This window comes from Buceros rhinoceros, unplaced genomic scaffold (genome assembly GCF_000710305.1).
Source record: "Buceros rhinoceros silvestris isolate BGI_N320 unplaced genomic scaffold, ASM71030v1 scaffold1112, whole genome shotgun sequence".
Classification (NCBI taxonomy): domain Eukaryota; kingdom Metazoa; phylum Chordata; class Aves; order Bucerotiformes; family Bucerotidae; genus Buceros; species Buceros rhinoceros.
This window is the reverse complement of record NW_010399327.1, coordinates 90,159-103,921: the sequence shown is the minus strand read 5'-3', so window position 1 is coordinate 103,921 and position 13,763 is coordinate 90,159. Positions and strand designations below refer to the sequence as shown.

The following is a 13,763-nucleotide window of genomic DNA, read 5'->3' as shown; positions in this document are numbered from 1 at the left end:
AAAATAAAACCCAGTGCAGCCTATCCATAACTAGACTTGCTTTTTCAACAGCAGAAATACCTTTCTGTTGGAGGCCAAAGCTACAGCTCATACCACAGTTTTACAAAGGTGAGCGTCTGAAAAGCAAGCAAGCAGAAGGTCAACCTCTGTCCTGAGAAGTGCACATACAACATTTCACTTCTCTTTCTTGATTTTCACTTAAACAAACAAGTACTTTTCATCATACCTTAATGGATATTTGTCTGCTGTACTAAAGGAAGCATTGTAACTTCTCCCTGCGAATGGGGGGGTGAAGGCCTGCTTTATTTCAGTTGAGAGAAAAAAGGTGTTTGGTTTTGGTTTTACTCAAATTTCTTTCTAGCCTTATTAATTATTTAAATGTCACTGAAGTATAAACGTTTCACAGCTAATAAAAGATGCCTGCTGTAAGTGACCAGTTGTCAGAAGCATGCTGCATGTGCACAGAAGATGAAATTCAAAATCATACACACACAACACGAGCACCTGAAATGGTACTGACATTGTTGTGTTTTGACTGACTTGCACAACAGCATGGAACCACACCTGACTAAGTTTCATAATACCTTCTTGCACTGCAAGCTGTTGCTACCAGATGCATGGCGAGGCAGCCACAGGTACCCGACTGGATGGAAACCTTCCTATGGAAGAACGTGATCAGAACGTGCTATTTAACAGGAGATCTCTTTACCACTCAAAAAAAAAGAAAAAAGCCTCCCTTCAAGAAAAAGTCCAATCTACCACCATCACTCATCTGGACTGCAGAAGTTACCCTAGCTTGGACTAATGCCTGTATGAAGACAAGAAAGAAGGCCACTCGTTCAATTTCCTCATTCAAGAAGTAATAAAAATATACTAAAACAATCTCAAAGTTTAAGAGCTTTACTGTCACATCCAGTGTTACCCAGTTTTTGAGACTGTAACCAAACTACATTAAATTTATAGAATATTAGTTCTCCACAATTTCTTTCTCAAAAGCACTGGCATCCTGCTATCAGTCTACTTGGACGCACACTCCGAAGTGAAGTGACAAAATTTACTCACAGAAGACTAACGCGTCACACTCAAAATCTTACCAAGCAACAAATCCGACTGTTAGTCCTATCCCAGTTAGTCCAGTATTTTAAATGGTTGTTTAGGTCTGATCTTACCTGAAAACAGAATTTAAAAGTGCACATTGACCTAGGTAGTGGATCAGATTTCACGTCTGCGGTGCAAAAGTTAAAAGATGAGACTCTTGTCGAGCAATATAAAACATTGGTATGTCTGACCCATTTCTCTCTGTGCAATAGTACAAAATGGATACTTTAGAAAGCTAAACAAACCACAAACCGTCTTTATATACACCACTAATAACAGCTCTCATCTAGAGCAGTGAGCCCAAGATCGTCTCTACATACAACCATTCCAATTCCTAAACCTGCGTGCCACAAAGTCTACTCTCAAAAAATGCCTCCATAATGAGCCAAATTCAACATATTCTACTGTGTTCTACCAGCAAATCTACATGGCAGCAGCCCAAGGAATTTTGCCAGATTCCCCTTAATCTGCAACACCAGTGTTGCACTCTAGAATTCTGAGCTCTTACTAGAGCCGATTTTAGAAATTCAAAAAAATCATGGCTGGAAGGATTTAACTTGGCCTATTCCATGACTAGATGTACAGTTGTACATGCAAATGCAGATTAGATTCTGTTGCTACAAGAAACTACTGATCTGTTCTTTCTGGTCTCAAGCAGAACTAATTAATGAATTTCAGTGTGTTTGCCAGAAATCACTTTAGAAAAAGACCCAGACATCAGGTCATCTCTGTCTGCTTTGTATCACTGGGGTAATTAAAATTTCCTCTAAAAATCAGTGGGAGGCAAACAGCAAGGACAGAGTGGGATGAAAAAGAGGGAAGAAAAAACTGGAGGCTTAGTAATAAAGCTAATGAGGATAAACGTATAAAAAAATCATTAACAGCTTAAAGCTGTGCCATGATTTTGTTGCAAGACAAAACCCCCATTCACTCTCCTAACACCTACCACACAGAACATGCATCTACTTCTTTCCAAACACATGAACAAGAATCAGCATACCAGCAGTCGCCACCTAATGCAAAGGAGGCTAGAACCTGCAAGGTCATTCCAAATTATTTGAAATTTGGCTAGTGGTATAGCTTGCACTACGACAATCACATGTTTTAGAGAACAGTATTTCTCAAGACAAGAAGAACATCAGTACAAGTTTTTATTTGGGCAATTTGCCTTCAATACATATTTGATTTGCAGTTGATAAATAAAGGAAACACACACAGACACTTCAACTAACTTTTATTCAACAATATAAAATACCATCCTAAGCCACAGACTCTGCTCTGTCCTTACAAATTTTATGGCTATGTACTCCTTGTATTTCTGTGGCAATAGGCTATAATATACGCTGATGAAAGAATATTTTATAAATTAGCAGCTAAGGGATAGTGCAAGAGAAACATCACCATGGTCTTTTCTTGACTTAGCTTCTATTCAATGCAATGCAAACCCAATTCAGGCCAGATCCACCAACCTGTCCAAAAAAAAAAAAAAAAAAAAAAAAAAAAAAAAAAAAAAAAAAACCAACGTGTTTATATTTTTATATTACAGACAAAAATGCTGAAAAAGAGAGGCCAACTGTCTAAGTAGTTGAGTGTGTTCTTACCCCAATAGACTTTCTAAGCTTTTTTCCTCTTAAGATAATGAAGACAGTGGCTGTGCCATTATTTTTGCCATTTTCTGCAAACATAAAGCAACAATGTCTTTTATGTCAAGTTGTAATTTTACTGTAGGTATAAGCATTTCAGGAAATGCAAGGTGAAAATAAGCATCTTAAAATACATTGTTCAGCCACTAATTACAACCACTAGCCACTAGTTGTACACTAACTGTAATCCATTTTTTAACAGTAAAAACCACATCCAGTAAGATGAACAGTTCTAGATTTTTTTTTCCCCATTTGAAGGGATTGTGGAAACTAATTGGAGCTATTAAAAGTTTAATCATAATGGAAATTACAAAAGATCAACTTCTGGAGAGCTAGGACAACAGTTTTATTCCAAAACTCGTTTCTGCACCAATTCTGACAATTTTATAAAAATTCTAGCGTTCTGAAATCATTACAAAATGACCCCTTGTTACTGGGGTTTCTTACTTTGCAGTTTACTTTACTATGGACAATGTTAGACCAACCCATTCCATTTCTGGTTTTAGTAAACGTGATTAATTTTTTTTTAACTAGTTCTCAAAGACATGATTTAATAAATATAAAAATACATGCACTAGAAATTCTTGACTTCTAAATTGAATCTGTACAAAACGTGATGAAGTTTATTATTTCTAAAATTTATATTAAATGATTTTGAAAAAGGTTTACAAAAATCTTCAATAAAAATTAACAACACTTAATTAGAATCCTTAAATGACTTACCTCCCCAAGGTTACCTTCATGTCCACTCCAACACAGGTTTGCCTGCCTTGGAGTATTTATCTTGAATTTTGTGTTCCAGCATCTAGACATTGTAAAAACGTGACTTGCTGTGCAGTGGCTTCTGTGAGATTGCACAGGATGAAGATTATCTGAGGCTTTGGATTTTGAGGCTTGAACTCCACCTCAAACCGCAAAAATACTTTTATACAACATTCACAATCATTATATTTTGGGGAGAAAAAAAAGATCAGATCATGAGTTGAAAGAACCAGAAAACATCAGTAATGCTCCTGACGTTGCCTGGCACACTTTATTTAGTTACAGTGCAACAGAGGATGCGGCCTGAAAAGTAACCGGGTCTAAGTCAAAACTAGAAACACCCTTGGCTGTGAGTCAAACCACAAAGCGCTGTAAATAAATAAATAAATAAATGCATCCATCCGAGACAGCCTTTTCGTCAGCCTTTGCAAAGACATCATATGCCAAGACCACCTGCCTAGCAGACTGACTACCCGTAACCAAATGAAACACTGCTTTTAGGGAACTGTGGACACTGTGAGTCTTCATCTCATACTAAAACCGGAATATCTGCTACCTGCTCCTCTTAATACAAAAGGAACTAGAGTTCTGGACAAACTGAAAGAGTGACAGAAGAACCAAGGTAATTTTCAGACAAACCCAACGTATCTATAGACCCTAACAGCCACTCATTTGACCTGATTACCTTGAACCACATAGTTCACATTTGAGCTTTAACTGGGAAACTAAACACAGCCTGTAAGACATGGCATTACTGTCTGGAGGACAGCTGTGGAAGGATGAAAGGAGAAAAAAAAACATACCAAGGTTAAAAACGCGTGTCCTTTGATCACTTACGAATTATGAGTTTGTTGACTCAGCTTTTCTAAAAGTAGCACTCCTGATACAAAGACTGCAGCTTCCACTGTATCACATTTCGCTCCACCTTTTAACAATTCCTAAGAACACTCCTGATAGCAGCCCATTCACTCCTATCAACAAATCAGTTCTATTCATTGAAGGAAATGAGAGAGTTAACCATATACCAGGCTCAAAAATTCTACACATTTGTCCGCTGCACCAGCAGAAACAGCAGATTCACCTTCTCTTCAGTGCTCACCTACTGTAACTCACACCGAGGAGAGCATTTTAAAAAGGCTGTCCTTCCCTACTACAGCTACACGTAACAGCTTTGTGTATCTTGTTCAGTTACAGGAAATACTTAAAATAACCAAAAAAAAGCCTTCAAAATTAAAATATTAACTACTCAATCTAATTATCTAGCTTTCTAATACATAACATACTCCTTAGTTACTAAATGGGAAATAATGCAGAAGGAGAAGATTTGCATGTATTTTCTCTTGCAAAGAATGAAAGAAGTCCCGAGAAGGTAAAAGCCAGCACTTACAAACCTAAGTCAGGAGCCAGCAAAAACAACAGCTATAGCCAAACACACCACAGGTAAACACGATCTCCCCTTCATCAGTAATAAATACACACACGTAAACATTCATACACACAGATAAATACAAGTAATTATCTCTATGTCACACCTTGTTTTCCACAAAATTTATGACAGGAATATAAATAATCATATATTGAGAATGAAATAACCTACATTTGACCCCCTACCACATTGTCATTGTACAAATCACCAGTAAGAAATGTCAAATGACATTGTTCAAACTGTAGCCAGCCACGCAGCCTCACCAATATTTTATTCTCCACAGATTGCCCTGCTGCCATTACAAGGATTTATAACAACGTTACTTTGTTCGGTATCTTTTGCTCTTTCTTTTTGTTAAAATACATTTTTTCATTTTACGTTATGACTACAGGGTCTTTGGAGGCAAAGAACATATTTTCCATTTGTATGTCCAGCACCCTTTGCAAAGAAGTACTGATGCTTCGTAAGTGCAAACGGCATACGCAAAAAAATACTGGAAACAAAGTATCATCAAGCTGATGGCCTCATCTTGTTTATTTTAAAATGTGTTAAATGGTTGGAAATACAGTAACCTCTCTGGTAAGGCAAAAGCTTACTAGAATTCTGAAGAGTATGTACGGAAAAACAAGCACATATTGCACTATTATCTGTTTTCAATGATCAGGCAGCTCAGCATTGAGGTCAGTTTAGCCAATATAAAAAGAAAAAAGTTTGAAAATTCAATACTTAGTATAGAAAGCTGAAATAAGGAATAATTCTTACATCACACAGCTTCTGCATAAGAATTCACTTCTTAAACTCTTCAGGAGCGCAACAACTTTTCCACTCTCCATGCCTCTTGCAGCATTCCACGGAATATTTTCTTTGACTAATAAGATTTTATTTAAGACCATCCCTTTTAGATTCCCCATAGGGACTTCTCCCCTTGCCTCCTCCTTCACACACGCAAGCACAGCACCCTGACCATCAAGAGTGAGGCCAATATTAGTCAACTGAATGCCACTTCTGTTTACTTACTCTGGCACATTGCCTGTAGGCAGTGGAAGATGAGATCTGTATCACTTTGAAATTTCATATAAAGTTGAGGGAAGTTTCCCAAAATTAACTGGAAGTAATGCAGGCAAATCAAAAAGGCAGAAGCATGTGTCCACGTTATTTGTACGTGCCATGTATTTGTAGTGCAGCATCTCAGCAGACTGCTTCTATCCCTGAGAACGGGACTTTTGTTTTGATTGCCTTTTTTAATCTAATGCGGTTACTCACAGTGCATGTTTTGTTTCTTTCGGAGCAGTCTCACAGCATACCAATCCAGGTATTGATCCAGACGCAGTTCCTTTTAATGTCATCAACTGCAGTCACAAGCGTGAGCGGAGATTTGATATACTGTCTTCTTACTATGCAAAAACTTACTATTTAGAAAGCTGTAGCCCTTTAAACAAACAAATGAATTTGCAATCAATTTACCACACCATGTGTTCGTGACTCACATGGAAGAGCTTTCTGCTATCCAAGAGGCTGAGAAAGGATTTAATGAGTTTGCGTACAGTATGGTGGAATGAAAGAGCTGCTGTGACTTCTACCAGAAACCATGATGAATTTCTTTGTTGTGCCTGCTGCCCTTTCTGCTTTATACTCAGCCAGTCATTAAGGCATGTAATTTGAATTAAGTTGAGGAATAGTTTTAATGACACTTCTGATTAGTTACAGGCTTAAAGTTAAGCATATGCTGAATACCCTCCTGAACCAAAGCTCATGCATTTTTTTGCAAACTTTGCCTTAATGGAAATACCTTAATGTAATTTTTTTCCCTTCCAAGTCAAACACTTGTTGACTCGAGAAACATCCAGCTGGCTTGGTTTCAAACTGCTACACCACAGCAAACCACCACAATTACAATGCATCGCGTCTTGGTCCACCATTGTAGCCGAAGGTGAAGCAAACACAACCACCGAAACAAGCCCTCTTCAGTATTTCTCCTATGTCCCTTTTCCAGGACTTCAAAAGGTCTGCTGCTGGCCAAAAATAGTCTTAGTTCAGATGATGGTGGTGCCGCTGTCCCCTAAAGCATTTACCTGCAATTCTCTCTCACAAATACTAATGTATTAAGCTCTATATTATAAGACTAAAGATTTTCCAAGTAGTACTATATGAAGTTGATGTTGGCTTAAGAGCTCAGTGGTATTAAATTCTTCTCTTCCCTTTGATTTTTTTTTTTAATCATTATTGTGTCTAAAATAAGAAAATAAATTGTATTTCATAGAAAATGTTTCTCCACAAAACTATTTTGAGCAAAACAAAGCTAAAAGGAAGATATATTTTGTTTAAAGTATGTAAAACCTTTGCCCATTATAAAAAGACTAATACAGAAAGCAAATGAAGAGAGTATCTGCCTTATATATAGGAACTATTGAGTTTTTCCAGAATGAACTTTTTTGAGGTTATTTTGCCCACGGGTTGCCTGATTTCTAGAAAAAAGTATTTTTTTTACCATGCCTATTCCCTTTCAGCAGACTCTGGCTTCCCAGTCTCCATAAGGGACTTCTATCTAGTCCCTCTCTAGTTTTCCTCATATTTTCCTTCACCGTAATGTTCATCATCTTTCTGTTTTTGCAATCTTGCTATTTGTACTTACTATTCTTTCCTCCTCCATATTCTGGTTTGAATATTCCAGTCCACTGAGATTTGTATTCCAACCTCCTTCCTCTTCTTCTTTTATTTCTTAGACAACTTTTTTTTATCCTAGGGTTTTTGGGTTTTTTTTTCCCTCTTAAATAATATTCAGGGAATTGAGAAACCAAAGGGGCCCAAATTACCACTCTGGCATCTCTAAATGGCAAATAAATAAGCCCTTTGAATAGTGACATTCATTCCCACAAAATGCCAAAACATTATAACAAACAGCAAGATGAACGTGTGCATGTTCTTCAAGCTGCCGTGGAGTGGACTGCCTTCTTCCTCACCACAAGTCAGAAAGACCAGAAGAGCTGAGATGTCCAAGGTTTCCAGCCTGTGAAACTCTTAGGAAGAAAAAGTAATTTATATCCTTCAAACTTATCTGGGGGAGGAGAAGAGAAATCTCAGCCTTTTTGGGGGGTCCAAACTGACTAATTCTTTTCACTGGAGGATTACCTAAAGACCAAGGAAAGCTTGTTCCAGGCATTGTACAAGCACAGCTGCAATTAGACCCTGTGTTCATTACCTCAAGAAAAGGAACATCAAGGAAAGGTATAGCTGCAAAGCAAAATGAACACAGTGATGACACACAAATGTGAATCTCTTGGTGCATTTCTAGTGAAGGACATGGAAATCAAGGGAGACCAGACAGATATGGCAAGGGAAGGAGGGACAAGACCAAATATGAAATGACACAAACCTTAAGACCTGCAAGGCAAAGGGAAATAAGCGTGCTGGTGCGCACAGTCTAGTCAGTACGTAACATGGCTATTCCGGGCAAAACTATAGATTGGTCATTTAATACCAAATCTGAACATACTCCTACTTTGCTCTGGCTGGCCTTCCCCTGTAGATGCAGTATGTCATATTCCATATGACAGAAGCAAGCAAGACAATTCAGAGCTCTCATTTTCCTCTGGACTGGCCTCCCTTCCACCACAGGTGGTTCTGAGAGTTTCAGGCAAAACACTGTCTCAGCTTGGGTCTAGTTTTTCCTTTTTCTGTCAAAGAAGACATCTGCTCCTAGAGCTCATCTTCTGACTGGACACTGAGAAATACTCTGCTTGGAAGAGACTTATCCATAATTGACAAGACAAAAGCTAAACAATTATTTCCCTAATGCTTTTCTACACTCCTTCTAGTCTTAATCCTTGTGCCACTCATTATTCTAATTATGTGACACATCCAACATTCAAGTTTTAGCATTGGTCTGATTTTGCAAAACATCCCTTCCACAACCTGCCATAATTGGTTCACAGACATGGTTTGGATGTACATATGCAGCCTGTAAACAAGGTGAAAGTGGCACTGACCGGTTCCTAACTAGCAGGAAATAAATGTACTTATCAACAAAGTTTAAAAGAAAAAAAAACAGAACACGCCAGTTTATGCACTAAGCATGATATTCTTATTTGAGGGTTATCTCAAGTCATATTTAGGTTTCTACACATACACTGTATAGAAATTCTCTAATTAGGACTCAGAGTGATGACAATGGAATGACTGTACTAGGACTTCAAAGCCAGTAACCCAATTAATTATGTCTCCTCCTAAAAACCAATTGCTCTCCTTCAATAAAGTCTTCTACTCAAGACATAACAAACATTGATGGAATTTTAAAATATTTGTGGAATCGTAACAGGTTGGGTTTTTTTTTACCATTTTACCTACCAAGTTACTGTATTTAAACTGGAAGTGTTGATGGCAATTGCTTCTATAGTTTTGACGCTGGTTAGTCATTTCATTTGCTATAGGGGAAAAGAACCGCCTCTCTGCAGTCTGCCAAAGCCATAAATTACATATGCATGAAGTGCGAAGCGCTGCTTCAAGTTCGTTTGTGTCAGCGTATCTCCATCTTGACTCCACTACTCTTCTACAATTCCAAACTTTGCTTCTAATTAGCAGAAGCTGCTAAAAAGCAGCAGAGGCAGAGTAGTGGCTAAATGAAATACTTGGAAGATTTTTAACCCACAGCTGATGACTTTTCCTAGGACTTCACCAGGACTGTACATAAAAAATACCTAACACAAGACTCTTAGAAGTCTAAAATATAAAATAAAATAGAACAATACAACATAAACATGACTCACAATAAACTTGCCTGCCATTAAAAGTAGGTCTTTGGTCTGCCCTAAATGAAGATGACAACATATTCAACCAAAATTTTTGTTATGCCTTAACACACACCTCTCCGTTGCCTTTGCTATAAATACACAGAGGTCACTCTTGGGGCTTCCTTACATCTTGAAAGAAGCTCTAGCGTGGGAGAGGTTGCTACAGGCAGACCACTGATGGCAAGTTCACTGTTAGAAATGACAGTGAAATGACAGAAGTCCCTTAAAAAAATTATAGCTTTCTAGTTCTAAAGAAGGCAATAAAACAAGGAATTATGGAAAATTATGCAGTATCATTTTGATGTACTTCCCATTTCCTGCATCTCTACAGTTTCAGAGAAGCAAGAAAGGCCACTACCACTAATGTTTCAAACGTGAAATTGATGCCCAGTTTTTAAAGACGTGACTGAGCTGGCATATGAATAAAATGGTGTTACTCTCTGGTGACCTGATGATTTGAACAGGCATAACTCACTTTCAGCCTCCATATGTTACTAAAACACCCTGGCTCTGCTCACTCACTCTCTCTCCACTTTCTTAAATTTGTGAGGTCACTGCAAAAGCTTTAAAATCATGAGCTTATTTCAAGGTTTACCCTCATTTATACAGTCCAAAATGAATTACATAGCTTACGACCCTTGGAATATTTATCGCTTAGAACTCAAGCCACCTCTACAGCACAGTATTTTTCCAACAGAACAACACCGTATCTGCTCAATCTGTGTGTGAGGGCAGCATTACACTGTAAGACAACTAAGCTAACAAAACCCACCTTGTGGATACAGCTATGCCAACAGAAGCTTTGCCCAGCTCGTATCGTTCGGGGAGGTAGTGTAATTACATTGACAGAAAAAACTTGAGACAGATATTATTTAGAGTAGATAAGACTTGACTTAGATAGCCAATTTCAACACTGTTAACCTTTAAAAGAAATAACTATTTCAATGCTCAGAGTACTTAAGAAAGAAGAGAGGAAAAAGCACATCCTGGAATTTTTTCAAAGTACTTTCTTTGAGAATAAGAGCGAACGAGATGCTGCCAATCCTCCCAGTACAAGCGAAGTACTTCAAACATCCAGTTCCAGAAGAGTCAACTTAGACACGAGGGACTCCCAAAGGAGTACCCATACAAAGAGACCAATAAAGGACTTGAAGGACTCTTCCTTACCCACCCCCTTTATTTTCAGTATTACCTCAAATAAAGGCTCAAAATAACACACATTCAGATGAAAACGAAGGAAATGCTAATACCTGGCTCTCACAATGCTTTTTACCCATAAAATACAGAGTATAGTAAAGTCTTCTTTTTACTCTGTGAACTTGAGAAAAATGAAGACATAGAACAAATAATCCAGACCCTGGTCGAAGTACTTAACAGAAGAGCTAAAAACTGAGTCTGGGCTTTCTGTTTTCCAGTCTTTTATCACTTTTGCTCAGAAAAAACCCTATGCAAATATCAAAATGGAAATCTATTTGTATACTGTACACTCAGAAGCACCACTATTGCCAGGAAATATGCATAATGAAATGTCAGTTCACCTACGAACAGGAATACTTATTGAGTACAAATAGCCAAAAGCATTCAGCGTATAGATTATATTCTTTAGAACTAAGTTTAGTTAACCCCATGTTACCCACTAAGCCCAGCAGATTCTTTAGATGACACTCAGAAACCCGGAGATGTATCAAAGCTTACCTTCTCATGATTTTCTATCAGGATTTCAATGACGATATTCTGAAACTTCAGGTCCATGATGGCTGCTACAGTTTCCTCCTGTGGCCTCATTAAGGTTGGTCCAAATACTACCCCTAGATTTGCCACAGTCATTAGATTCCTCTTGGCATGCTTTGAAACACTTTTGCAAAAGAATTGAAGGAAAAAACAGGAAATAGGTTATGAAAAATTTCCATTACTGGTGGAAACTGCAGCCTACAAATGAAAACATTACGTTTCCTTAATCTATGTTTTAGAAGTTTGTTTGGTGCAAAGTTTCATCAAATAAAGTCTTACTGAATTCTGGAAAACAGAAAAGCTATTCTTCCACTGGCAATTTAAAAACAAAAGCAGTCTCTTACCAATCTTAAATATATAAAATGCACTTAGCCTTGGACCAGGGCAAGTGTGAAACCAACTTAAATTTGCTAACAGATCTCCAGTATTCACTTTGCCAGAATTTGCAAAAAGAAAGTATAATGATCCCTTTCTCACTTCAATCAAACCCTCAGCTGCTGGCAGGACGGCTAAAGTAAATACTTATACGGCTTCATTAACGGATTAGATTTCTGCCTTTCCCGCCAACATACACACAGCGCGAGTCAAACGTCCTGTCTGCTTTTGCACGTTTGGTTCTTGGTATTGTGTATGACTGCAACAAGATGGGCTTCAGCCACACTTAATTAGGGCCCTCTGTAGTTAAACCAAGGTAAGGATAAGAGTTCTGACAAGGTAGGGAAACAGGTCATAACACTTACTTTGCTAAATGTTTCACTAACATTTCCAGCATCTCTTTGTTCTTTTCTGGCAGTTTATGGACCAAGAAGTGAATAGCATTAACTCGAGATTCGGGACTCCCACTTTCTATGGGACACAGAAATAAATAATTATCTCAAAAAATAAAAATAAAATAAAATCCACAGGAACACAAAGCTTCTATCACCCCTGCACGGAAACATACTGCACACGCTGCTTCGCCACTTACGTACCTCCAAACATAGCAATATTGAACATATGCGCTTTGTTTTCACAAGTAATCTTGTTCTAGAATTATCAACTTATTTGCTTATTTCGGGAACTCAGCTTTCAATCCACCTGCAAACGGATGCCTTTGTTCATCTATTTTAAAAACCAGCAGATGTAGTTATTGTTTTGCTGGATTGGACTCATCTGCTTATGAAAGTACTACAGGGTGAGGAGTGATGTTACTGCAAGCCACAGAGTGGAACTGTACTGAATTAGATTTTAGCATCATTAACTGATTGTCCTCATCATTAGAATCCAAGTTTGTTGGTACTATGCGGCTAATGATGCTGCATTTATGCTACCTTGCATTGGAAACTGTGTAAGACAACGCACGCAGAAGATTCATATGCTCGCAAAGAGAAAATTTAATGACCTCTGAAGACACAGAAGAATAATCACCTCCTGAGTGAGACTACTACAATAAAGGGCCCTGAATAACAATAGCATCCCTCTTTAGCACAGTACAGAAATAAAGTAAAAACAAGCATGAAGCTTTTTATCTCTGCGTATCACCGAAGAATCGCATAACTTTGGTCCCTCCAGGTTTCACACGCTAGAAACAAAAATCTCTGAAAGATTAAATAATCCCTCTTCCTATTTCTCCAAGTTGTATTAAATCACAAAATTGCATCTCAGTAGTAGTTGCAATGAGAGGAGCAAGGTACATAAAGAGAAAATTTAGAACCTGCTCTGAATGCAAGAAGTTTTGACATTACAACTATTTATCAGGTCCAACTTTACTCTAAGGCAACTTTGATTAAGTTAAGTGTATTTCATATAAAATACCACCATATTTCTTCAGTGGATATTGCTGAAGATTTTAGGGTTTTTTTTTTTTTTTTATTCTTTTACAGTGAACACCCCAGCCCAGATTGCAAGAAAAAAGGTTACCAAAATGCAAAACGTTTAGCTTCTAGTCAGCTAATCAAAATTCAGAGAGCCAGAAAAACTTAAGACTTCTTTAAAGCAAGGCTCATTTACATATATGTGAAATCACAAACTCTAATTAAAGAATAGCTAAGCAACTTAATCACAAGATACAATCAAGGCTTATATAGTTTCAATCTACAATGATATGTATAAAGACAACTGAAAGCAGAACCTTTTCATTTTGGCTTCTCCCCTCCCCCTGCAATAGTTCCAGAGAAAAGGATATTCCATACTCTTCCGGGTGTTGCTGGGTTTTTTATAGCCAACGTAGGAAACAACACTGACTACCTGTTTTAAAGTATTCTGTAACTCAGATCTGCAATGTTGATTATATTTCCTTCCCCACTACATAGAATCAACCCCTTTAAAAAACTGTTT

At 37.7% G+C, this 13,763-nt stretch overlaps 1 protein-coding gene across 1 annotated transcript in view; it reads right to left on the bottom strand.

The window, feature by feature from the left end:
• ARHGAP10 (Rho GTPase activating protein 10) overlaps positions 1–13,763 on the bottom strand; it is a 146,561-nt gene that overhangs the window by 42,642 nt on the left and 90,156 nt on the right. The window contains exons 17-18 of the mRNA XM_010131407.1: positions 12,188–12,293; positions 11,412–11,571 (exon numbers count right to left, since the gene is read on the bottom strand). Of these exons, the coding sequence (XP_010129709.1) occupies positions 11,412–11,571; positions 12,188–12,293 (266 nt within the window). The remainder of the gene's footprint in view (positions 1–11,411; positions 11,572–12,187; positions 12,294–13,763) is intronic.